The 27,510-nt window shown below is 42.9% G+C and overlaps 1 protein-coding gene across 1 annotated transcript; it reads right to left on the reverse strand.

Annotated features, from left to right (window-relative positions):
* Positions 1 to 2,819, reverse strand: LOC116756961 (heat shock 70 kDa protein 12B-like). The gene is given in 5 exon segments (XM_032638199.1): positions 1 to 526; positions 528 to 660; positions 1,238 to 2,224; positions 2,227 to 2,375; positions 2,479 to 2,819. Coding segments are annotated over 5 exon segments (2,079 nt in total). The 5' UTR covers positions 2,763 to 2,819.
* Positions 2,820 to 27,510: the final 24,691 nt, after the last annotated feature.

Below are 27,510 nucleotides of genomic sequence, written 5' to 3' on the forward strand. Positions count from 1 at the left end.
TCAGCGGGGCAGAGGGGGGCTGGCACTGCGCCCCCAATTGGAAAGAAAGTCGATGGCGGCGCGCACGGAGCGATTGGTGCTGACGTCGAGGGCAGTGACCTTAATCTCGGGGTCGCCAAACTGCATGGCAGTACGGATCTCGCGGCGGCTAGGGGGCGCGCCAGCGGCACGGGGGCCTCCCTCAGCGGGCGCGAGCTCTAGACTGAGCTCGCCGCACTTGCGCAAGCCCGGGTGCGCGTCCTGGGCGGCGCAGCAGCACAGGTTGATGAGCACGCACCGCTGGCCTGGGCGCGCCGGGCAGTAGCTGCGCAGCACGTCCTCGCCCAGGGCCACCGACTGCTCGGCGGCCACGAAGCGCTCGAACACGTCGGTGCACCAGCGGCGGCCGCCGCGAACCAGCAGCTTGTCGGGCGGGTGGCGCCCAGCCACGAAGAGGTTGAGCACGTCCACGCTGTACGTGAGCGGCGAGCGGCGCACCCGAACCATGCCCGGAGCCTGCCCGAAGAGCACCGCGCCCTTTAGGATGCGGAACCACCACGCGAAGGCCGCGGGCGCCCAGTGCTGCCTGCACCGCGTGCTGCAGCACTGCCGACTCTGAGAAGCTGCCCACCAGGAACAGCAGCTTCACGCCCTGCACTTCGGGGCGCGCCAGCAGCGCCTCTGCGGTACGGGAGTGGAGGGTGGGGGTAAGGAGGAGGGACGTGGAGTGGGCCACTGAGGCCACCACTGCGCAGCCACTGGCGCCTCTTCTCTGCCCGCCTGTATCCTCGGGCAACCAGAAACTAGTCATTTCACTATAAAACGGTAGCCTGGTTCCCATAAAGAAAAACACCGGGCACTTTCATGAGGGCCCCTGGCAATCTTTATGGGCTCTGCTTCCCCACCACACCATTGAGGGCTTGAGATAAGGGTTTGCATTTACACATATTAAATGCCTACTATGTGCACGACATTGTACTCACTCTCTAGATACTTCAGCTCATTTAAATTCCTGTGATAACAGTTTGGGGGACCTAATACTATCACCCCATTTGGGGAAACATGCACCAGAGGTTCTTTAACCTGGCAAGACTGCATATCTTCCCGCCACACTGCATCCTCCAGGTATTCCAGATGATTCTGGGTCTCATTCCAGTGTATGGATATGGGGAGGTTTCCAGGCACTAACAGGGTAACATATTCCCGCATCTGGGTATGTATGTTGAGGTGAATGAAGGACCCAGGCTCAGGTGCTCACCTATGTGCTGGATGATCCCGCTGACCGTGGGCTGTAAGAGGTCGTTCATGGCCTCACAAGACATCCTGAGCGTCCCCTGTGAGGACCACTTCACGAAGTTCACGCTGCTCCTGCGCAGGGCTGTCTCCACGTTGTGGCCTCGCTGCTTGCAGTAGAAGTCAATAAACGAGAAGGGCAGCGAGATGTTGAGCGCCCCCGCATGGTGTGGGCCTGCGGTGCGTTTGCAGGCCTCGAAGGCTATAGTCAGATCCACCCAGGCTGCTGGGCGTTGCGTTTTGAAGGTGCTGATGAAGTCCTCGCCAAAGATGCGGCCCAGCAGCTGCTCGAAGCCCAGGTCCACGGCCACCGCGCCACAGGGGCCACCAGATGCCTTGTAGAGCTCCTTGAGGGTGCCATGGGGCTGCTCCAACTGAGGCATGGTAAGGTCCACCGTGCCTCCCCCACAGTCTGCCACCACGTAGCGGTCTCCTGCTTGCATCTCAGCCCACAGTTCTCCGACACCCTATTCCACCAGGAACGTGCGGCTGTGGCGGGACCTTCGAAGCTGCTCTCGGGCCTGACGGAAGCTGGGATAAATGGAGTGGCTCTCGCCCAGGCACCCACTGCCTGGAGCTCGGCTGCTCAGGTCCACAAGCTGGTGCAGACGCAGCTTGCGGCAGTAGACAGAGGCGGCCTCAGGCTCCAGGGCGATGAGTAATTGCTCTGCATCCTCTCTTGACACCAGTCCGGCCAAGTAGGCAGCCTCTCGCATGAACTGCTTAGCTGGCTGTTTCCAGATGGCCGGCACTGTCAACACCCAGCGCACAATGTCCTTCTCTGGCAGCGATGGGCACTGGTCCCTCAGCTCCTGAAGGGCATGCTCCTTGAAGAAGCGCAAGGCATGGGTGAACACCTCCAGGGCAGGCATTTTCTTTCCATTTACCGCTTCTAGCTGGGTCTTCAAGGTGAGATCAGTGGCACTGTGGATCTTCATCTTGAACTTCTCAAGTAGAGCCAGTCACGAGCCTCCTCAGGGTCCAGATCGTGGTAGTAATCACGGGCTGTATAGCCAAAACTGTGAAAGGCACCCTTTGGGGTCAGCAGCAGGCAGGTGGGGGTCTTCCGGTGGGCCACACCTGGGTCCCCGCCCTCCCATTTCCTTTTAGGGTTCTTGTGAATATGGTGCTTGGCATCCACTTAAATCTCCATAAACGTTGCTCATGGGATCCTCTCTATCCATGGGGCCATGGGTCCCATCCGACATCCTCAGCTCCTGCTCCCTCATCATGTGGATGGCCTCAGGGTCACTGGCAAAGCTGAAGGCATAGCTACTGGATGTGGTGCCGAAGTCGAAGGCCACTACCACAGAGAAGGGGGCCTGCTGGGGGGCTCGGGCCTCAGGCTTTGGAGACTGTGAGAGTGTGAGGGGGGCAATGCCACAGCTTTCCTGGGTCCTTGGGGAGCCGGGTGGGCTGGGTACTGGAGACTGCTCTGGGCTGGAGCCGCTGTACAGCACCTGCAGGCCCATCTCCGGGACAGCCAGCATCTTTGTAGGCCCTGTGGCTCTGCCCTGCCGACAGCTCGACCTGTGTCCAGACGCCTGGATCCTGGGCCCAAAGCCAGTGGGGCCCAAAAGCAGTTCTAAGAGGGAAGTTTATAGCAATTCAATCTCAACTCAAGAAACCAGAAAAATCTCAAATAAACGATCTAACCCTACACTTAAAACAACTAGAGAAAGAAGAACAAAAAAACCCCAAAGTCAGTAGAAGGAAAGTAAGCATAAAGATCAGAGCAGAAATAAATGAAATAGAAATGAAGAAAACAATAGCAAAGATCAATAAAACTAAAAGCTGGTTCTTTGAGAAGATAAACAAAATTGATGAACCCTTAGCCAGACTCATCAAAAAAAAAAACAAAAGGAGAGGTTGAAAATCAATAAAATTAGAAATGAAAGGAGAAATCACAACTGACACTGCAGAAATACAAAGGATTGTAAGAATCTACTACAAACAACTCTATGCCAATTAAATGGACAACCATGAAGAAATGGACAAATTCTTGGAAAGGTACAATTTTCCAAGACTGAACCAGGAAGAATTAGAAAATATAAACAGACCTATCACAAGTAATGAAATTGACACCGTAATTAAAAATCTTCCAACAAACAAAAGTCCAGGACAGATGGCTTCACAGGAGAATTCTATCAAACATTTAGAGAAGAGCTAACACTGATCCTTCTCAAACTCTTCCAAAAAATTGCAGAGGGAGAAACACTCCCAAATTCATTCTACAAAGCCACCATCACCCTGATACCAAAACCAGAAAAAGACATCACAAAAAAAGAAAATTATAGACCAATATCACTGATGAACATAGATGCAAAAATTCTGAACAAAATACTAGCAAGCAGAATCCAACAACACATTAAAAGGATCATACACCATGAAGCTTTTGAGAAAATTCAACACCCATTTATGGTAAAAACTCTCCAGAAAACGGGCATAGAGGGAACCTACCTCAGCATAATAAAGGCCATATATGACAAACCCACAGCAAGCATCATACTCAATGGTTAAAATCTGAAAGCTTTTCCACTAAGATCAGGAAAAAGACAAAGATGTCCACTGTTGCCACTCTTATTCAACATAGTTTTGGAAGTCCTAGACAGCAATGAGAGAAGAAAAAGAAATAAAAGGAATACAAATTGGAAAAGGAGAAGTAAAACTGTCACTGTTTGCTGATGACATGATACTATACATAGAAAATCCTAAAGATGCCACCAGAAAACTACTAGAACTAATCAATGAATTTGGTAAGGTTGCAATTTGGTATTGGTATGCAATGAGGAAAAACCCAGCATACTTCTGTGCTAACCCTGCTAAAAATGTATAACCTGAATCTAATTAAGAGGAAACATTAGAAACCTAAATTGAGGAATATTCTATAAAATATTGATAACCTCATGAAAATCAAAGTTTCAGGAACTGTTTTGATTAAAGACTAATGAGATTTGATAATTAAATGCATCACTATAAAGGACATTATTGGGACAGTTGGCTAAACTTGAATGGGGTCTGTGGATTAGATGATAGTAATGAGTAGATACTAATTTCCTGATTTTGATAATTTCACCATGGTAAGGCATCATACTGGCAACCTATTCTAAAAGGTTCAGGGGAAAAAAGGCCTCCTTTTTTTTACTGTTCTTACAATTTTCTCTTAAGTTTGCAATTTTTAAAAAGAAATAGGAAAAAATATTACCAAGGGGGTCAAAAAGGATACCATTTGAAACATTGGACCTGATGGCCAATGTCCTAAATGTAAAACATGATTCCTGAAATTGTGTGTAGAAACACAGTGCTTTGCAGGTGTAACAGTAGCAATTGCTCTCCATCTAACCACACCTTCCAAGATCCTGCTCAAGACCTTCCTCCTCTTGGAATCCTTCTTTGAGTCTTCCAGCTCACACTTACCATCTATTCCATACCTGAACTCCAGATACATATTTTTTATATCACTTCTTTGATACTTAATCATATACAACCTTGTGACTTCTCTTGTGTTATTGTCTTATATAAATTTTGAGTTACAGTTTAAATCTTCTCCTGAATATATCTCCATTATTATATTGTAATCAACTTAAGAGCAGATATCATATATGATCCCTTATTTTCTCCCGAGTACCTAGCATATGTTTTGCAATCGCGTTTCCACATTCCAAGGATTGTCAAAGAATAATTAATCTCACTTTGCAAACATTTCCTGCATACCAACCATGTATTAGGTACTGTAAATAATAATTCCTTTCATATATAGAATGCTTGATAGTTTTTACAACACCTACACATCCATTATCTCATCTGTTGTACATAATAACTCTGTGAGGTAGGTGCCACCACATGATAAACATGCTTAGAGAAGCACTGTGATTTACTGGAAGTCACACAGCTATTTAATGGCAGAACTGAGGTGCCAATCTTGGTCTTCAGATTCCAAGTCCAGTGCTTTTTCCACACCACCACAGGAAACAGGTAAGAAGTCTGGACACACTGATGGTCATAGGTATTGCACGTTTTCCATTGCTGCTATAACAAATTGCCACAAACTTAGTGGTTTATACAACACAAATATATTATCTTATAATTCTGTGAGGTAGAAGGCTGGCCCAGGTATCACCGGGCTAAAATTGAGTCAGCAGGGTTGCATTTCTTGCTAAAGACTCTAGAAGAGAATCTGTTTCATTGCTCTTTCCAGCTTCTAGATGCTGCTCACATTCTTTGGCTGATGTCCCTCTTTCTCCATCTTCAAAGCAAGCAACAGTGCATCTCTATGCCTTTCTTCTATAATTACATCTTCCTCTGACTCTTGCATTTATAAAAAACCTTTGTGATTAAGTTGGACCTACCCAGATAATACAAGATAATCTCCCTATTTTAGGGTTAGTTGATTAGCAATCTTAATACCTTCGGCAACCTTAGTTCCCCTTTGCTGTGTATCCTAACATATTCATAGATTCTAGGGATTAAGATGTGGACATCTTTAGGGGGCCACTATTCTGCCTATCATGTACATGGTTTTCAAAGTTTCACTTCTCAAAGACCCACTGAGCGTTTTAACAACTTAACTCATCATATGAACAGTTCTTCCATCTACTAAAACTCAATCATCAGATTCCAATGGGACACTTTGTTTACTGGTATGTTATTAACTTTTTAAAAAAATAAATTTATTTATTTTTGGCTGCGTTGGATCTCCACTTACGCACGTGGGCTTTTCTCTAGTTGAGGTGAGCAGGGACTGCTCTTCGTAGCGGTGCTCAGGCTTCTCATTGCCGTGGCATCCCTTGTTGTGGAGCACAGGCTCTAGGCACACGGACTTCAGTAGCTGTAGCTCTCGGACTCTAGAGTGCAGGCTCAGTAGTTGTGGCGCACGGGCTTAGTTGCTCCGAGGCATGTGGGGTCTTCCCAGACAAGGGCTTGAACCCGTGTCCCCTGCATTGTCAGGCAGATTCTTAACCACTGCACCACCAGAGAAGTCCCTGTTATTAACTTTTAGAAATTAGTTTCTATGAAAAATAAGCCAGAGTTTGATTTACAAAAATTAACATTATTTGAGTCCATTGGTTCTTTTTTTTTTTTTTTTTTGGCTGGACAACCATGCAGCTTGTAGGATCTTAGTTCCCTGACCAGGGATCGAACCCGTGGCCCCTGCAGTGGAAGCACAGAGCCCTAACCACTGGACTACCAGGGAATCCCAGTCCATTGGTTCTTAATTCAACAAGTAAGGGAATTGAGGCCAGTGACATTAAGTAACTTGCCCAAGAATACACAGCTAGTATGTGGCAGAGCAAGTATTCAAACTTAGGTGCTATTGCAAAGCTCTTGGCTTTTCCAATATACCATTTTCTCATCAAGAATAGGTAATCGTGGGCCTAATGCTCTAATCTAATGCCTGTGATTTAAACATTAATTTGTTGCTTTGGATCATACATTTCTTATGGACTACCTTGAAAATGCAAATCCCTGCAGTAGAGGATTAAATAAGATATGTGTGTTGTAAAGGGAGAAAAACATATGTGATATATGTGTGCATTAGTTTGTAAGCAGACAGTTGTGATAGTAATGAAAGGCCTAGAAGGGGCTGGTTCAAGGTTCTGACTGCCACCTGTATGATCTTTGACAAGTCCTAAACTCTGGTAAACTCTCTTAACCTTGTTTTTCCAACTATAAAATACATCTTTCCTAGTTTTTTTTTGAGGATTAAGTTCTTGAATAACACTTTTACAAAGCCTGGCCCAAAATATGTCATCAGGAACTGCCGGCAAGTGTAAAGATCCTGATGACTACCGAACACCCCAGTTGATGGGGAGTGGGTGATTTCTTTTTTTTCTTTTCTTTTTTTTTTTTTTTGCGGTTCGCGGGCCTCTCACTGTTGTGGCCTCTCCCGTCGCGGAGCCATAGGCTCCGGACGCGCAGGCTCAGCGGCCATGGCTCACGGGCCCAGCCGCTCCGCGGCATGTGGGATCCTCCCGGACCGGGGCACGAACCCGTGTCCCCTGCATCGGTAGGCGGACTCCCAACCACTGTGCTACCAGGGAAGCCCAATGTGGGTGATTTCTTGACTGACCACAAGGTGGAGCTAGAGACATGGGAATGTACGTCCTGTCCTTGAACAGGAATTTGGGACTTCAGGGGAAAAAAGAATAACCTTTCTATTTCAGTCTTAACAGAGTAAATTCTATCTCCCTTTAAACAGCTGCCATGTTGCTCCATCATGAGAGCTTTTAGGTTTTTGTCCGGTTGGTTGGTTCTTGTTTTTCAAAAAGAACCAGATGGACAAAGGAGCTTTCAGTAGATATTCTTTAATAATGTTAATTTTATTTCTTCTTGGAGAAGATGACTGTACAGTTATGAGAGAAAATCTTTAATACATTTTATTTTCTTTACCTTCTTCAGTCCAGAAGACAGAGGCAGTATTTGTCTATATTCTTTGCTCCAAAACGCATACTTATCATTTTTCCCAAGACGCCCATTGGGTCCCCATGCAAATAGGACTCCTAGAAGTCTACTTAACATCCTAGGATTCTAAGGATGTCGATTAGGCTTCTGTTGTTCTCAGAGGATCACTCTGAAGGTACATTTCGGTAACCTCATTAAAAATTTAACTCTCCAGAGGGTGTGGAGAAAAGGGAACGCTCCTACATTTTTGGTAGGAATGTAAATTGGTGCAGCCACTATGGGGCACAGTATGGAGGTTCCTTAAAAAACTAAAAATAGAGTTACCATATAATCCAGCAATCCCACCTCTGGGCATATATCTGGAAAAGATAAAAACTCTAATTTGAAAAGATACATGCACCCCAATGTTCATAGCAGCACTATTTACAATAGCCAAGACATGGAAACAACCTGAATGTCCATCGACAGATGAATGGATAAAGAAGATGTGATATATATATGTGATGGAATATTACTCAGCCATAAAAAAGAATGAAATAATGTCATTTGCAGCATCATGGATAGACCTAGAGATTATCATACTAAGTGAAGTCAGACAGAGAATATTATATGATGTCACTTATATGTGGAATCTAAAAAAATGAGACAAATGAACTTATTTACAAGCCAGAAGTAGACTCCCAGACATAGAAAACAAACGTATGGTTACCAAAGGGGAAAGGGTGGGGGAAGGATAAATTAGGAGTTTAGGATTAACAGATACAAACTACTATATATAAAATAGATAAACAATAAGGACCTACTGTATAACACAGGGAACTATATTCAATATTTTGTAATAATCTATAATGAAAAAGAATCTAAAAAAGGATATATATATATAACTGAATCACTTTGCTGTACACCTGAAACTAACACAACATTGTAAATCGACTACATTTCAATTAAAAAAAAACTTTCATTACTTTCAGGCTTGACTTTGCAGGCTATATGTTTATTATAATTAGAATCTCAAGAAAATCACAGAAGTCCACTTAAAAGATAAAGATATGCTCAAATAGCCTCAAAGTACCACTACTTTCAGGACTCAAGAAACCATTGCTATGTAAACAGAGATTAGATCCCCCAAAATCTAACTGGATAGGAGAAACCCCTTCATTTCTATGAATAAATAAAGAATGAGCATTAGCCAAGTGAAAGAGAATGAAAGAGAAAAGATCATTACAGGCTGAGTTCCAAGATATGCAAAGGGTCAAAGAAGAGAAAGCAGTGTTCTTGTAGGTGTGAAAGTAATTAAATATGTCTCCACAGTAAAGTTTGAGAGGGGAATGGCAATAGTTAAAACTGGTGGGGTAAATTGGAGATAAATCATTAGGCCCTGTATTTTATGTTGAGTATAGACTTCATCTGAGGGTGATACAGAGCCACTAAAGGACATCAAAGGGGGCAAGACAAGGTTAGATTCATGTTTTAGAAAGATCATTTTGTTTGCAAGTTAGAGACTAGAGGAAGGCTAGACTAGATGGAAGGTGTGCTGTATATTTTCTGTTTGTTTCTCCAGATACCACCCTACTCCGCTTACTCTGTGTCCCAGAAGTTTGGCCTATGTTGGCTCCCCAGAGTCTTCCTTGCCCTTTGGCTTCTGGTTGGGCCCAGCATTGGGAGATAGCAGCAGGAGATGTGAGGTCAGGAGGAAAGAGAGGTCTGAGTATTTATCCCCCAGCTCCCTCCCTGTTGAGTCACTTTGTGAGGATACTTCCTTCCACCAAAGGCCAAAGCTCTTATCAGGCAGCACCCTCCACACAACTGCCCACTTTAGATTCTATTAATCACTTCCTCCCTTTATTCTTTCGATGCTTTTGGCTAGTAATGATTTACACTGTTGCTAGCACCAGGGGAACTTTATATCTCATGTTTGTCTCCCTAAGCCCTGCACACATTTTGTAAATAGTTCCTTTATTAAACACATCTCAAATCTTCTAGCTTGAGTGTGCCATCTATTTCCTGCCAGGACTCTGAAATAGAAAGACACAATTAATAATAATGATAACTCAATTTATTACATTCCATGCATGTTCCTAAACAGTTTACACACATTAACTCATTTAATGCTCAGAGAAACTCTATGAAGTATCCTTCCTTTACAGATATGGAATCTGAGGTATATACAGATTAAGTAATTTTCCCAAAGTCACACAGCTAGTGAACAAGAATTCAAATCCATACTGTTTGCTTCCAGAGTCTGTGTTCTTAAACACAATGCTCCTTTGGTGAGGTAAAAGTTGATGCTGTAAATTGAAACAATAGCAGTGGAATGGAGAGAAAAGAAAAAATTTACAGGACGTTATTGCTAATCCCAGTGTAATTTTGAGGATCAGCTGAGATTAAGAGTCAATAAAATGCACTGGTATAGGAATAAGATGGACCCACTTTCGTATTTTGGATCTTACTACCTGGGTGATCTTGAGTAAGTCACTTTACCTTTCCAGGTTTCAGTCTCCTCTTCTGTAAATTGGGACTAATAACACCTACCCCATGGAGTTGCTGTAAGAATTAAACAAAGTATTGGAAGTCCAGCCAGAGTGATTAGGCAAGAAAAAAAAAGGCATCCAAATCAGAAAGGAAGAAGTAAAACTGTCTTTATTTGCAGCTGACATGATTTTATATATAGAAAACCCTAAAGATTCCACCAAAAAACTGTCAGAACTACAAAATGAATTCAGTAAACCTGCAGGATACAAAATCAATATACAAAACTCAATTGCATTTCTATACACTAATAATGAACTATCAGAAAGAGAAATTAAGAAAACAATCCCATCTAGAATTGTATCAAAAAGAATTAAATATCTGGGAATAAATTTAACTAAGGTGAAAGAGCTCTGTACTGAAAACTATAAGACATTGATCAAAGAAATTGAAAACATAAATAAACAGAAAGATAGTTTCTGTCATGGATTGTAAGAATTAATATTGTTAAAATGTCCCTACTACCCAAAGCAATCTACAGATTCAAGGCAATCCTTATCAAAATTCCAGTGGATTTTTCACAGAAATAGAACAAACAATCCTAAAATTTCTGTAACAACAAAAGACCCTGAATAGCCAAATCACTCTTGAGAATGAACAAAGCTGGAGGCATCACATGTCTTGATTTCAAACTATATTGCAAAGCTACAGTAATCAAAACAGTATGGTACTGGCATAAAAACAGACACATAGATCAATGGAACAGAAACCAGAATTGAACCCATGCATATATGGTTAGTTAACTTACAACAAAGAAGCCAAGTATATATAAGGGGAAAGGATAGTCTCTTCAATAAATGTTGGGAAAACTAGACAGCCACATGCACAAGAATGAAACTGGACTCCTATCTTACACCATACAGAAAAATCAACTCAGAATGGGTCAACTCAAAATGGATCTTGAATACAGACCCCAAACCATAAAACTCCCAGAAGAAAACATAGGGGATAAGCTCCTTAACATTGCTCTTACAATGATTTGGGGGGATTTGACAACAAAAGCAAAAATAAACAAGTGGAACTACATCAAACTAAAAGGCTTCTGCACAGGAAAGGAAACCATCAACAAAATGAAAAGGCAACCTACAGAATGGGAGAAAATGTTTGCAAATCATATATCTGTTAAGGGGTTAATATACAAAATACATAAAGAACTCATGACTCAATAGCAAAAAGACAAAGAACTTGATTTAAAAATGGAAAGAGGTTCTGAATAAACATTCCAAAGAAGATATATAGATGGCCAACAGGTACATGAAAAGGTGCTCAACATCACCAATCATCAGGGAAATGCAAATCAAAACCACAGTGAGATATTATCGCACAACTGTTAAAATGGCTATTATAAAAAAGACATGAAATAACAAGCGTTGGCAAGGATGTGAAGAAAAGAGAACCCTAGTACACTGTTGGTGGGACTATGAACTGGTGCAGCCACTATGAAAAACAGAATGGAGATTCCGCAAAAAATTAAAAATAAAACTACCATATAATCCAGCAATTCCACTTCTGAGTATTTATCCAAAAGAAACAAAAACATTAACTTGAAAAGGTATCTGCACCCCCGTGTTCTTTGCAGCATTATTTACAGTAGCCAAGACACAGAAACCGTCTAAATGTCTATCAGTGGATGAATGGATAAAGATGTGGTGTGTATACACACACACACACACACACACACACACACACACACACATATGCATTGGAATATTATTCAGCTATGAAAAAGAAGGAAATCCTGCTATCTGCAACAACGTGGTTGGACCTTTCCTTCCTTTGGATGCCCACAGTACTTTGGTCATCTTTATGGCATGCCTTTAACTCCGTCTTATGTTAGATTTAGTGGTTTACATGTCTCTCTCCCCTATCAAGCTCCAGTAGTCAGGAACAGGGTCTAAAATCCTGATTCATATCCTTATCCTTAGTTACTACCATAATACTTAGCACACAGTAAGTGCTCCGTAGTATTTTTTGAATGAATGGATGACTTGATATGCTTAGGAAATTATTCCCTGAGTTTTATCTGTTTGCCTCCCCTACTGTCATGAAGATGAGAAAATTACTCTGCTGCTTCATTGATTACTTTTCTTATTTATTCACAAAGCCTGGCATACACTAGGGACTTAGTAAATATTTGTTAAATGAATGCGCTAACAGCAGGCCATTACAGTAAATTGGCAGCTTAGCACAGTAGAGGCTGTGGAGTCAGATTAGCTGGATTCAAATCCTGGCTCTAATACTGTGAGACCTTGAGCAAGTTACATATTCTAAATGTGCCTCAGTTTCCTCATAAATAAAATGAGGATAATAGGAATTCCCTGGAAGTCCAGTGGTTAGGGCTCTGCACTTCCACCGCAGGGGGGACGGGTTCAATCCCTGGTCAGGGGACTAATATCCCGCATGCCGCACAGTGCAACCAAAAAAAAAAAAAAAAAAAATGGGGATAATACAACCTATCTCATAGATGTAAAAGTATTGTGAGAGCTAAATGAGATAATGCTGTCCAGCTCATAGTAAGGGCATAACAAATGTTATCCACATAGTGCTGAGGGTGGGGTGTCACTCTGGGGCCACCATCCTTTTTTTTTTTAGGTCAGTGTATGAATCCTGGTTTGCAGGGTATTACTGAGTCTGGCCTCCTCAACACTAGGCAAATGAATAATCTCAAACTTTAGAGGACTTAACAACTAGGGAAGCAGTTTTAAAACCAGAAATACAGATTCCTAGGCCCACGTTTTGAGGAAAACTGCACTAGACCCTTAGCAGATCAACTTGATGATTGAAATTGGCTTGATATTGCCACCTTGTCCTTGACCCTGAGATTTAGCTTTTCCTGCTTCTCAAGAATTGACACCAGTTAGCCCTAAGTTTCAGTATCTCATGATCTGCTGCCCTGGATAATATTGTATGCTCCTGCCAGATGATTCCTCAGGGCTCACTGCCTCAGACAACGTGCTAATTTCCATCTCCTCATCTTGGCCAGTAAGCCTCAGATGCTTTCTTTTCTGTTTCATTGTTTTGTTCTGTTTTTCTATTCAAATCCTTCCCATCTACCAAGATTTAGCTCAAACTACCCACCCTGGTTAGCCCATCATATGTACCTCCTCAGATGTCCTACTTGGCCCTCTCAGTTGTATCTCTCTCTCCTCCTCATTCTGAGAAAAATAATCTCCCTCATCCTTTGCTTGTCCATCTGTGCTTTTCTGTAAATGAAATGAGTTTCATGAAAAATAAGATCTAAGTTTATTTTCCAGGGGGCATCTATCTTACACTAGTGAACCAAGAGGGTTGAGGTCACAAAGCTTGTAACTGATTCCAAAGCTGCATTATGTTGTGAGCATCTAGTCTCCATGAAACTAAGAAGCCCATGTCATTTTTAGACTAAAATGTGTTTGTTTGTTTGTTTGTTTTTAACCAGAGTTTCTGTTAAAGAATAGAAACAGTATGATGGTAAACAAAACAGTCTATGTTAGTGATAGTCTTGGTTAAGGCCGTAGTTCCCTGAAAGCTGGACCTGGCCTTTGTCACCAACATCTTTGTATCCCTCACAATCCCTAGCAAAATACTTTGCACCAAGTGGGTAATCAATGCATGTGTAATTGAACCATGGCCTGCTGATCCAAGTTCTCAATTTTCTTGCCCTACTGGAAAAACACTAAGGCCTAGGGAGAATGATTTACGTATGTGATGAGTTGTGTAAATATGAGATGAAAAGGAAAGGATAGGGACTTCCCTGGTGGTGCAGTGGTTAAGAATCCGCCTGCCAATGCAGGGGACACGGGTTCGAGCCCTGGTTCTGGAAGAACCCACATGCCGCGGAGCAACTAAGCCCATGTGCCACAACTACTGAAGCCTGTGTGCCTATAGCCCGTGCTCTGCAACAAGAGAAACCACCGCAATGAGAAGCCCGCACACCGCAACGAAGAGTAGCCCCCGCTACTACGAAGAAAGCCCGTGTGCAGCAACGAAGACCCAATGCAGCCAAAAATAAATTAATTAATTTTTTTAAAAAAGGAAAGAATAAAGGTGTGACCCAATTATGTACTGAACTGTATGTACCCCAAATTCATATGTTAAAGCCCAAAGCCCAATGTGACTATATTTGGAGATAGGGCCTTTAAGGAGATAATTAAGGTTAAATGAAGTCATAAGGGTGGGGTCCTAATCCAATATGACTGGTATTCTTATAAAAAGAGAGAGAGAGAGAGAGACACCAGGGATGCATGTAACAGAGAAAAGTCCATGTGAAGACACAGCAAAAAGGTGGCCACCTGCAAGCCATACAGAGAGGTCTCAGGGAAAACTAAACCTTCAGATACCTCGATCTTAGACTTCTAGCCTCCAAAACTGAAAGAAAATCAGTTTCTGTTGTTTAAGCCACCAAGTCTGTCGCACTTTGTTATGACAGACCTAGCAGACTTGGGAGAATGATTCACATATGTGATGAGTTGTGTAAAAATGAAGACGAAAAGGAAAGGATAAAGGTGTGACCCAATTATGTACTGAATTGTATGTACCCCAAATTCATATGTTAAAGCCCAAAGCCCAGTGTGACTGTATTTGGAGACAGGGCCTTTAAGGAGATAATTAAGTTTAAATGAATACAGATCCTAGTCTACTTTCTAATAAGGGTAGAATTCCCTGAAAATGTGTTTGGTAGAACTTCAGCAGAGTATTAACAAGGGTCCAGAAAAGAGGTTCAATGGTCAAATAAACTTGAGAAACAGAATTAAACAGAGTAAAGCTGATTCTCAGGGGCTTTAGTTTCCTAACATATATTCTGATTCTCTAAAAAGACAATGTAGAGGGGCTTCCTTGGTGGCGCAGTGGTTGTGAGTCCGCCTGCCGATGCAGGGGACGCGGGTTTGTGTCCGGTCCGGGAAGATCCCACATGCCGCGGAGCGGCTGGGCCCGTGAGCCATGGCCGCTGAGCCTGCGCGCCCAGAGCCTGTTCTCTGCAACAGGAGAGGCCGCAGCGGTGAGAGGCCCGCGTATCGCAAAAAAAAAAAAAAGACAATGTAGCATGCAGCATTTCCCAAACTTGCCTGACCGTAGAATACCCCCCGCTTCTCCCTTTTTAATTTTTATTTTTTGGTAATGAATATTCTTACAAGACTAGTATTCTGTGAGAAACAATTTGGAAGAGGCTGATTTATAGTTTTCTTTTTCTTATGCTGATCTGCCTGTTGTTAGCTATCTCATAACCCACCTTCAGTATCTGGACCAATGTTGAACAAAGAACCTTGGAGAAAGAAGTCTGGGGCATGTTAAATAATGCTTCAAATGAATAATTCCTGGAATGAGAAATGACCCTCCCTGGAAGTCCTCAGAGAAACAAGTTGTTTACTGTCATTCCACCAAGTGATTCCTCCAAGGACCAACCCAGAGTGAGTTGTAATAACCAAACCCACAGGAAGAATAATTAAAAGGGAAGGGCTAAAACCTAACCTGACTTCCTATAAGGAATTCAAATCACAGTCAGGGAACCAAGACCTTTGTAAATACTTCTTGTTTTGTATTCCTTTTCTATTTCCCCAAAATGGTTGGTAATAAAATCCTTTAAACAAAATGACTCTTTGAACTTGCTGTCTAAGAAGAAAGAAAGATGAAGAGAGAGTATATTTAATTCTGGAGTCGGATTGAGAGAAGAATGGGGTGGAGAGATGGTAGAATACCCGCCAAAACAGAATTATGGTGGTAGCCACCAAGAAGAGAGAGAAAGAGAGTCTGCGGAACTTGTAACAAGGAAGACAGAAAAAGGGAAGCTCTTCCTGGCTTGTACAGTAGGATTTAGAGTTAAAAAAAAATCTGAGCAAAGATTCCTTGACTCCATATCATGGATGGGGAGGTCCTAGGCCAAAGTTAGATATCCATTCAGTCAATGTTCAAACACATATTTTTGTACTTACTAGTGTCAACACCAAAGAAACAAGACAAAAATCTCTGCCCTCATGATCTTTCATTCTAGTGGGAGTTTATTATATTTTAATTTTTACTGTAAGATATACATTAAAAATGTTATCTATAACACATTAAAGAATAACCATATTAAAGAATAATCATAAAGCAAATACACATCTACAAAAGGCCTAGTTTAAGAAATAGAATATTACCAGTACATGAGTCCCCAATGTGGGTTTTTTGTATCATATTTCCCTCCCCCACAGAGGTAATTACCGTCATGAATTTTATGTTAATAATTCCCTTGCTTTTCTTTATAAGTTTTACCATAGTGTCTGTGTATCCCTAAACAATATTGTACCAGTTAGGGTCATGGCAGGAAACAGGTGGCACACTCAAAGTAGGATAATTTGAAGAGAGTTTATTAAAGGAGCTGTTTAGAAAGGTGCAGGCAGCGTATGGTGAGCATACAACAGGATATTATCTTTAAGCTAGTGACAGTGCTCTTTATCACCCTAGGCTTGAAGCTGGAGTAGTGGAGGTGGTTATGGGAGGTCAGACAAAGAGGGCCTTCCGATAGGAGATGAGACTTTCAGTGGAAGGAATCCAACCAGCCGACAGCAACCCACAGCAAGGGTACCAGAGAGTAAATACTCCACCCCACTTGCTTCTACCTCTCCAGTCTTCTGCTGGTGGCTCCCATCAACCAAACCTAACCAGAAGCTACAAATCAAAAGAGCCCATTAATTCAGTTCACTCAGTGCAACCTCCTAGAAATAGAAGTGTGGAAAGTGAAACTGGAGGGACAAACTGAAGATATCCAGAAAAAATACATTGCTTAGATTTGCCTGTTTAAGTTTACATAAATGGAATCATACAGTATGTTATTCTTCTGTGACTTGCCTTTTTTGTTTATTCATTAAAGTAGTTCAAGTGTGTAGCTATAGTTCATTCATATTCAGTTCTGTATGATAGCCCATTGTATGAATCTACCATAATATATTTATCCATTCTACAGTTGATGGACATTTGGACTGTTTCCAGCTTTTCATTTTTACAAACAATGCTGCTTTAGACATTCTTTTTTTTTTTTTAATCTTTATTGGAGTATAATTGCTTTACTATGGTGTGTTGGTTTCTGCTCCATAACAAAGCGAGTCAGCCATACATATACACATGTTCCCATATCTCTTCCCTCTTGCGTCTCCCTCCCTCCCACCCTCCCTATCCCACCCCTCCAGGTGATCACAAAGCACCAAGCTGATCTCCCTGTGCTATGCGGCTGCTTCCCACTAGCTATCTATTTTACGTTTGGTAGTGTATATATGTCCATGCCTCTCTCTCGCTTTGTCACAGCTTACCCTTCCCCCTCCCCATATCCTCAAGTCCATTCTCTAGTAGGTCTGTGTCTTTATTCCTGTCTTACATTCTTATGTTTATCTTTTGCTGTGCAAATGCAAGAATGCATATACATATGTAGTTGCTAATTCGTACAATGTGAATGAAAACTATTTTCCAAAGTCCTACGAATTTACATTCCAACTAGCATTAAATGAGGGTTCCTGTCATTCTACAATTTCACCAACACTTGGTTATTATCAGAATTTCTAATTTTTGTCAATCTGGTAGGTGAGAAATAGTGTCTTGTGGTTTTAATTTTCATTTCCTTGTTTCTAACAAAGTTGAACATCTTTTCACATGCTGTTTGGCCATTAATATGATGACATTTTTTCTTTTACTCATTTTACTCTTGAGTTTTCTGCCTTTCTTTTGTCAGCCATATGTTACAAATATATTCTCCCCCTTAGTACCTTGTTTTCTCACTCATAATAAGGTATCTTTTGGTGCACAACTGTTGTTAATTTTAAAGCAATTGAAATTACACTTTTTTTTCCTTCATGGTTTGCACTTTTAGTCCCCATTTAAGAAATCCTTCTCTACCCTGAGGTCATAAAGATATTTCCTATTTTGTCTTCTAAAAGTTCTGTTGCTTTACATTCTGCTATAAGCTTTAAGTCTTTCATATTAAGTCTTAAATCTAGCTGGAACTGATATTTGTGTATGGTGTAAGGTAGGGATCAGATTTATTTTTTTTTCCCACATAGATAACCAGTTATTGAATAGTCCATCTTTTCCCAACTGATCTGTAAATGCTTTCTGTGACAAAAAATTTGTTTCCATATATGTGTTAGTCTATTCCTCGATTCTCTATGTATTCTACTGGCTTGACACAGCACCTGAGAGTCTACCATTAGGGCCTTCAGTTCCTGAAGACTCTTACTTGATATTAGCTCCCATGGAGAAATGATATATATATTAGGCCATTATTTTTCACATCATCTCAGTGGGAGACTAATTTATTAGCATCTATCATGTAGCAGGATCTAAGAGTGTGGTTATTTTAATGTTTGGGGGGAAGGAAGAATAGGGGAAAAGAAGGCTCTAAGCAGCATTAAGACACTAGTTACATGAAAGGCGGTGCCCTTTGCCAAAGGGAACGGATGAAGGAAGATGCAGAGGGGTGGTGCTAATCCTAGTAGCCGAGGGATATATTTGCAGGTCTAATCAGCTGAGGATGAACATGTTTACGGAGTAGAAGTATTTCTAGAATCATATTTTCAATATAATGTGAAGAAATCTGCTCATGTAAGGAGTAAAATATATACATATATAATAATATATATGAAAAATATCTATTTTTACTTTTAGCTGTTCTTTTAAAAAGTCAGTTTATTGAGTCATGCATAGATAACCCAAGTATTTCATTTAGACAATTACCAGCTGATTCCCAGGCATTCTATACGCCCACTATGAAAGGCAGAAAGACACCAGTACGGAAGGGTAGAGACCTCCCTTTCCATAGGCACAACTGTGATCCAAGCAGCTCTTGTAAGAGCTGGGAGCTTGGAAAAACAGCTCCGCATAAGTGCCTGGTGTTGGACTCTGGATACTGCTGCCAGCTTATCCTTGAAGAAAAACAGGGAAAAAAGATTCTTCAACTTAAGCAGACTGTGGAAGTTTTAGGGAAAGATTTTTAAAAGGCCTTTGGCCATGAAGGGCTTAAACTTGTGAACACCTGAACACACCATTTTTTTTTCATGGCTTCTTCCAGAACTAGCTTGATTGTGATCTCTCCATCTTCTCAACACCTTTCCAAAATACCATCACCATCACCACCTTTCAGCTAAAAATCTAAGATAGCAACTGCCTTGTCTAGGCATCATCCCATCTGTTGACAAAGACCATTCAATTCTCTTTATTCAACAAATAGCTACTGGAGACCCTTAATGTGCCATAACCTGTGGGGGACCTGGGGTTTGAGAGAGAAGTAAAACTCTCTTCCTTGACCTCCAGTAGCTCACTTTCTTGTGGTGGCAAAGACAAATGGCTGGGTCATATAACAGTTTATTTCTTAAAGGATGCCCCAGTAGTATCCTATAAATCACCGGTGCAGCTGTCAAAGCCAGAGGGGGCTGAAACATGGGCAACTGAGACAGATTCTCTCCTCTGCTTCTGTCACTGCTGGAGTGAGTTGCTTTGGGTGTGTCTCATGTGGTGTGATGGGGGCTGGGTCTCCAGCACCAGTCCCTGCTCTTGCCACTAATGGGAATCCCTGACCAGGCTTCTGAGGCTCTTAGGATGTGAAGGAAGACAACACCTCATCCCAGCACTACACTCAGCCAAGAATTACCTTTCTCCTTACTACTTTATAAATTAACCCTCACAGCCATTTCCCTAGGCACAAGACTGACCACAGAAAGACAAAATAGATGCAAATTCAGTATCGCAGCCTCACGGACCCCAAACCACTATTCCCCTTCAATACTTGTCTTGAATTTTGAGCCAGTCCGCTGGTTCCATCTCTTTCCATTCTCTAAACGATTTTATTCATTCAAAAAGGATCTATATTAGGGGCCAGTACAGTGTTACGGTGAAGTCTGGGACTCTGGGGTTTCAATGTCTGCTCTGCATTTACTAGCTGTGTGGCCTTAGACTAGTTAAATAACTTCTCTGTTGGGAATTCCCTGGCGGTCCAGTGATTAGGACTCCACGCTTTCACTGCCGAGGGCGTGGGTTCAATCCCTGGTCGGGGAACTAAGATCTCGCAAGCCGCACAGCCAAAAATAAATAAATAAATAACTTTTCTGTTTCCTCATCTACAAAACGAGGCTCTTATAAGGTTGTTGTGAGGATGAAGTTGATGTACAATCCCTCTCAGTATCCACGAGGGAGCAGTTCCAGGACCCCTGAGGATACCAAAATCCGTGGATGCTCAAGTCCCTTGTATAAAATGACATAGTATTTGTGTATAACCTATGCACATCTTCCTGTGTACTTCAAATCATATCTAGATTACTTATAATACTTAACACAATGTAAATGAAATGTAAATAGTTGCCAGACGTGTTGGCAAATTCAACTTTTGCTTTTTGGAAGTTTCTGGAATTTTTTTCTGAATATTTTCGATCTGCTGTTAGTTGAACCTGAGGATACAGAACCCACAGATATGGAGGGCCAACTGTATATGTAAAGTGCTTAGAATAGTGCCTAGAACATGGTAGGCACAATATAAATGCTACCTAGTATCAACTGTCAACTTGTGCCAGGCACTGGTCTAAGGTCTTATGTTAATGCACTTAAATCTCACAATAACCACATGAGGCTGGTATGTTTTACAAATGAGAGGTTTGCAGTAGACGTTTTAAGTAAAGGAACTTGCCCAAGGCTCTGAGAGTACAGCAGAACAGGCAAGGTCCCTGCTATCATGAAACTTTCATCAAATAAAATAATTTTATGATGATTAATGAAGATTTATTTTCATGAATAAAATAAAACAAGTTGAAAGGGTATGATAGAGTCAAGGTACACTTCTCTGAGGAATGACATTCCAGGGACCCACTGCCTTTCTCTGTCACTGGTCTGTGTTCACAGCTACCCTGGTTTACCTCTACACATTTCAATAACTCTGAATCTTGTAAGTGAAACTATTGGAGTCTCATTTCCTTTGTTTAAGTAGGTCTCCAGACTCCTTATGTACATTTGCCTAGTTCTTGCCTGGTTTATTTCACAGAAAACTGTGTTCTGTATCATGGGACAATCTATTCCCACAAGTACTCAGAAAATCACAATATGGCACAGTAAGGTCTATGGCAAAGGAAAACAAAGGGGGATGTGGTTTCCCAGAGGAGGCACCTAACTGAGCTTGGGATACAGAGGAGTAGAAAGAACAGCATATGCAGACGCTCCGATCTAAACTGTGCCCCAGTCCCCTTCTCAAACCAAGGAGAGGTTGCCACTCATTTTATTGGCAGCCCTCACTCTATGAATTACTACAGTTTGAAAATACTGTTTACTTTCTGTGCAAAGGTGGAGGTAACAGGCACTTCCAGGATACCCTTGGGTAGTAGTACTTATGAGGAGGTCCAAATACTTCTGCTGGGATCTCTTGAGTACCTGGGTTTTCTATGTCTTCTACCAGGACAGAAGGGTAGAGGAAAATTTTACTACTGGGGCTGCTGCTAGTCCATATCTTACCTGTATTAGGTTCCTAACAGTGCCGTAACAAAGTACCACAAACTGCAGGGCTTAGCACAAAAGAAATTTATTATCTTACAGCTCTGGAGCCTGGAAGTCCAAAACCAAGGTGTTAGCAGTGTTGGTTTCTTCTGAAGGCTTTGAGGAAGAAAGTTTCATGCCTGTGTCCTAGCTTCAGGTGGTTGCCAGCAATTCTTTGCATTCCTTGGTTTGTAGCTGCATGATTCCAGTGGCTGCCTCCATCATCACATCATCCCTGTGTCTCCGCTGTGTCTCTGTGTCCAAATCTCCCTCTCCTTCCTCTTATAAGGCACCAGTCATTGCATTTAGTGCCTACCCTAATCCAGTATGGCCTCACCTTAACTAGATTACATCTGCAAAGACCCTATTTCCAAACAAGTTCACATTCCTAGGAATTAGGACTGAATATATCTTTGGGGGGACAAAATTCAACCCACTACAGCATCCTTGTGCAAACTGGAGACAGCTGCCCGCTCTGGATGGATGTTGCCCCTCTATTCATGGCTCAGTGAGCAGATAGCACCTTTGCATGAATTACACAAAGGAACACTTCATCCTAGTGGAGGCAGCTCCATGCTGGGACACAAAGTTCAGCGCCTGGAGCCTAGCCTGCATGTCAACCGCCATTCAGCCTCCACAGGCCCCCTTAGCAGGACACAGCCTATTCAATCATATATACTGATCCTGCCTGCTCTGCACTCAGCTAGCTGCCTTGGGTCTACGCAAACCCGCACCCCATGCCATCCTTGCCCTCATTCTTCCTTCCAGTTCCATATCCTGCGGGTAGAACTCATTTTTGTTCTCCTATGTCCAGTTGTAGGGAGTCTTTTGTGGAATGATCTGATTCTGTATCTCCCGTGAATAGGTGATGTTTTTGTCCAGCCAGCACCCATCCTCTTCTCTTCTGGAAATAGCACCCAAATTTTACTTAGAGGCAACCACTCCTCTCCCACTTGCCGTTCATCTGGTTTCAGTGGGACTGACCCCACTCTCCAAATGCAGAGATGGGCACAAGGTACAGGTTTATCCAATCAGAACACCTCACCTCCTGGTATGATGACTGATCCTAGAACAGGTACATGACCCAGGACTTTTGACAAAACTATTGAAGCATCCATCAACAGATGAATGGATAAAGGTGTGGTGTATATATACAATGGAATACCACTCAGCCATAAAAAAAGAATGAAATAATGCCATCTGCAGCAACAGGATGGACCTAGAGACTATACTAAGTTAAGTCAGAAAGAGAAAGACAAATACCATATGATATCACTTATATGGGGAATCTAAAATATGACACAAATGAACTTACCTACAAAACAGAAACAGACCCACAGACATAGAGAACAGACGTGTGGTTGCAAAGGGGGAGGGGGGTGGGGGAGGGATGGACTGGGAGTTTGGGATTAGCAGATGTAAACTATTATATGGAGAATGGATAAACAACAAGCTCCTATTGTAAGCACAAGGAACTGTATTCAATATCCTGTGATAAACCATAATGGAAAAGAATACAGAAAGAATGCATATATATGTATAACTGAATCACTTTGTTATACAGCAGAAATTAACACAACATTGTAAACCAACTAAACTTCAATTTTTTAAAGAAGAGAGAGAAAACTATTGAAGCAAAGGTACTCTCTTTTTGTCCAGATGGCTACATGGTAAGATAAGCTTGAAGCAACCTGAGAATGAAGCCAACCCAGAGGAGAGTGAAACTGGGAGATAAAGGGAATCCTGATAATATAATTTAATCACCTAGTTCTAGCTGAGCCCGAAGCTAGATATACCCCTGGACTTTGCAGTAACATGAGCTAACAAATTCCCCTTCCACCATGACCTTTTTTTCCTTATGATTATTAAAAGTGGGTATATGTCACATAATCAAAAGGATCCTGACTGAATGTAGTATCTGACACTTCCATCACTTCTGCTGTTTCTCCAAAGCTCTGCATCCTCTATGGCTCACCAGGGTCTTGGTTGCTGAGTCCTGACAGATGATTAAGAGTTAACCAGGCTAGGGCTTCCCTGGTGGCGCAGTGGTTGAGAGTCCGCCTGCCGATGCAGGGGACACGGGTTCGTGCCCCGGTCCGGGAGGATCCCACATGCCGCGGAGCGGCTGGGCCTGTGAGCCAAGGCCACCGAGCCTGCGCTCCACATCGGGAGAGGCCACAGCAGTAAGAGGCCCGCATACCGCAAAAAAAAAAAAAAAAAAAAAAAAAGAGTTAACCAGGCTAGACAAAGGGAAAGGATTCCCCACCATGGTGGGGATGGGTGGAGAACCAGACTGAATTTGCTATCTGATATGCTTGTTATACATTTTGGGGGGGGGTTGTTAAGTGGGGAGTGAGTTCTGCCCTTTTTAGGAGCAGCCATTTCTTTCTCTTTTTTTTTTTCTTAATATTTATTTATTTATTTGGCTCTGCCGGGTCTTAGTTGCGGCATGTGGGATACAGTTCCCTGACCAGGGATCGAACCCGGGCCCCCTGCATTGGGAGCTCAGAGTCTTAACCACTGGACCACCAGGGAAGTTCCAGGAGCTGCCATTTCTGTCTGCACTTTGTTTCATTTTCCTGTGGGCTGAGCACTTTCTCTCCAGCTCAGCAGTGTATTGAGCAGCTCTCTTGCTCCTCAATGCTCCAGCAGTGTATCCTAACCCACTGCTGGGAGTCAGTATTGAGCCATGCTCCTCGGAGGCACACACTGCCCCTTGTGATTCTCTGCATCCTCTGTATCAGCCAGCACAGAACTGGGACCCAGAGGATCTTCACAAGTGCAAGCTGAATGGCTATCCCCGTCCTCTTGCAGCTCCGGTCCTTCCTCCTCCATTAAGCCTTCCCTGACTATTAGAGTTCACCCTGATCTCCCCCTTTTCTGAGTCATTCATGAACTACTGCCTTGTATTGTGGCTTTTATTGCATTGGTGCTGGACCTGTCTCCCTAGTCCCTAAGATCTCAGATGGCACGAGTCTTTTCCCAAAGCTCCTAGCACAAACTCAGGGAAGAGCCACTGCATAAATGATGTATACTTCGGATGAACTTTAATGCACATACCATCGTTGACACCATGATGAGGATAGGGGCTACATTAAGAAAAGCCAGTTTATACCAATAAGACATATCAACACAGAACAAGGAGACACCAGATATTTGCAAATAGGATGTTTCCTTTTGTTACTCTGTACACCACTATATCTCTTTATATTTGTACAAACTCACAACACCACATGACATTTTATATTTCATGTGTCACTAAGAAGAGGTGTCAGTATACAGAATATAAGAAGAATAAAAAAAGAATGAAAACATTTGTTTAGCTGGAATCTGTCGGGGGGCGCGTTGGAACATAAGAGTTATGATTCCTCTCTCTGCTCAGTCTTATAGAGTGACAACACCAGTTTTTGCTAATTGCTCCTTCTGAGGAATTCTGCTTAGCCTGTTGTGGTATATCTCCTAGGCTGGCATGAGACCGGCCCTGTCCCTGGTTGAATAAATTAGAAAGAGCCATTGGGGGAATTGAAAATGGTGTACCAATTGAGTAAGGTGACATTTCTCCGTGTGACTGGGGAGACCATCTGCCCCTGGCCCCGTGACGGGAGGAAAGACTTTGCTGCTCAACCCTGCTCCAGAGTTTCATTTTATTGAGGGTGTGGAGGCAGTGAGGAGTGTGTGTTCCTCTCTTCCTTCCTTCCCGCAAGCAGAGAAGCAGCCAGATGTAGACACAACTGATGCTTCGGTTTTCTCTTCAGCTTGCCTTCTTCCTGCCCACAATAGGCAGGGTCCAGGACCAGGACTGCCGACTCCTGGGCCACACCCTCCCTGGTTCTGAGACTAACTACGCCACTTGTTGCCTTCTTTATGTAGTCTTGGGCTGGTTGCTTCTCTGACGCAGGCCTCAGTTTTCCTCATCTGAGTACTGGAAATAATAAAACCCATATTACAGAGTTGTGTCAAAGATCACTAGGGCTTTGATGAGAAAGTGCTTTGGGGGCTTTCCTGGTGGCACAGTGGTTGAGAATCTGCCTGCCGATGCAGGGGACACGGGTTCGAGCCCTGGTCTGGGAAGATCCCACATGCCGCGGAGCAACTAGGCCCGTGAGCCACAATTACTGAGCCTGCACTTCTGGAGCCTGTGCTCCGCCACAACAGAGGCCGCGACAGTGAGAGGCCCGTGCACCGCGATGTAGAGTGGCCCCCGCTTGCCACAACTAGAGAAGGCCCATGCACAGAAACGAAGACCCAACACAGCCAAAAATAAATAAATAATTTTTTTTAAAAAAAAAAAGTGCTTTGGGAATTGTAAAGTGCCAAACACATGATCGGTGATTTTTGTTATGCTATTCTAATCATAGTGCATATGGACTCCACTGTCTGCCGCTCCTGGGTCCCTATCCCATCATAGCTCACTGTTCTGTTCATCCAACCCCGCATGCACTGGCTGATTCCCTTTGGCTGCTCTTAGACTCTGGAAGTTTCTCTGAAGTTAAGCAAACCTCTGGGTGTAGGGCATGCTGGCTCTGATATTTCCATGCGAGGTTAGGTTCCTGGGACCAAAATGTGGGGGGAGGGGAGAGGCTGTGGAGTGGGGAGGGGACCCTTGGAAATGGCTCCGGGAGGGGTATGCTCAGTTTCATTCTGTGATGAATGCTGCCTGCTGCCTACCCCCAGCCCCTTCACAGTGGCTCCATCCTATATGTCCACAACATTCTGCAGTTTCTAAAATGTACTTTCATTTGACTCTCACCCCTATTCTGTGAAGTAGGCAGGATTATTAATCTCATTTTATAGATGAAAATATGTTTGTCCAAGGTCACACAGTTAGTACGTTACAAAGGCAGGACTCAAACCCAGGTCTCCAGGATCGTGGTTTCCTGAGCACTGGAGGACATCTCTAACAAAGGCTCCAGAACTCTCTAAACCTCATTTTTGGCTTATTCCTCACCCCCGGAGGCTGGTTTCTGCACTCCGTCAGGTGTCTGGTGGCAGCCAGCCCAACAAGGTCATGCCACAGAGCCGTTCAAGGCCAGTTTCCTGGATTCTCTTCCCTTGTTCCTGATGAGACTCTACCTTGATCCACTTTCCAAGCCCAGGCTCCATCTCCTACTTATAGGCCCCATTCCCACCCCCCATTGTTCTGTTGTCCATAATGTTTATGCTGGGTCTTTCCTGTCTCTGTTCCTAGAGCACTCATAAGGATCCTGGATTGGGTTTTCTCCCTGCTCTGCCTGATTGGATGATTTTGTGTAGCACAGTAGTCAATACCACATGTTCGGCACCTACTGTGTACGTCAGGCCTGCACTAAAGGCTTTATTTGTACCATTCTCGCATTTAATCCCCTCAACAACCTCTTGAGGTAAATATTATTTTTCCATTTACATATGAGGTAACTGCAGCGCTCAGAGTAATTTGCTCCAAGTCACACAACTGGTTAGTGATGAACAGCTAAGAATTGAACCTGGGTCTGTTGGACCACGAGCCCTGTCCTCTTAAACCATGCACCATACTGCCTTCTCAGTCCTCACCCCGTGGTCTTAAGTTTAGAGGGATTGGAAGATAATTCAGCACATGCAGATCTCTCAGCCCTTCAGCTCCCAGGATCCTAGTTGCATGATGGAGATTGCCTGCAGAAAGACCTTGCCCAGCTGAGCCTGGCACACTTGGCGCTCTATAAATTAAGTCCTCCTTGAATTGGAATGCAATTTATGACTCTTAAACACTGGCTGCTGCCCCAATGTCTCTTCTCAAATGCATTAAGTCTGTGCTCCGTTCTTAATAAGTCTCTTCAGAGATTCTTGTTTCTCCTCTTCCTCTTGTTACACTTTAGGAACCTCTCACCTGAGACA

This window comes from Phocoena sinus, chromosome 1 (assembly GCF_008692025.1).
Source record: "Phocoena sinus isolate mPhoSin1 chromosome 1, mPhoSin1.pri, whole genome shotgun sequence".
Classification (NCBI taxonomy): Eukaryota; Metazoa; Chordata; class Mammalia; order Artiodactyla; family Phocoenidae; genus Phocoena; species Phocoena sinus.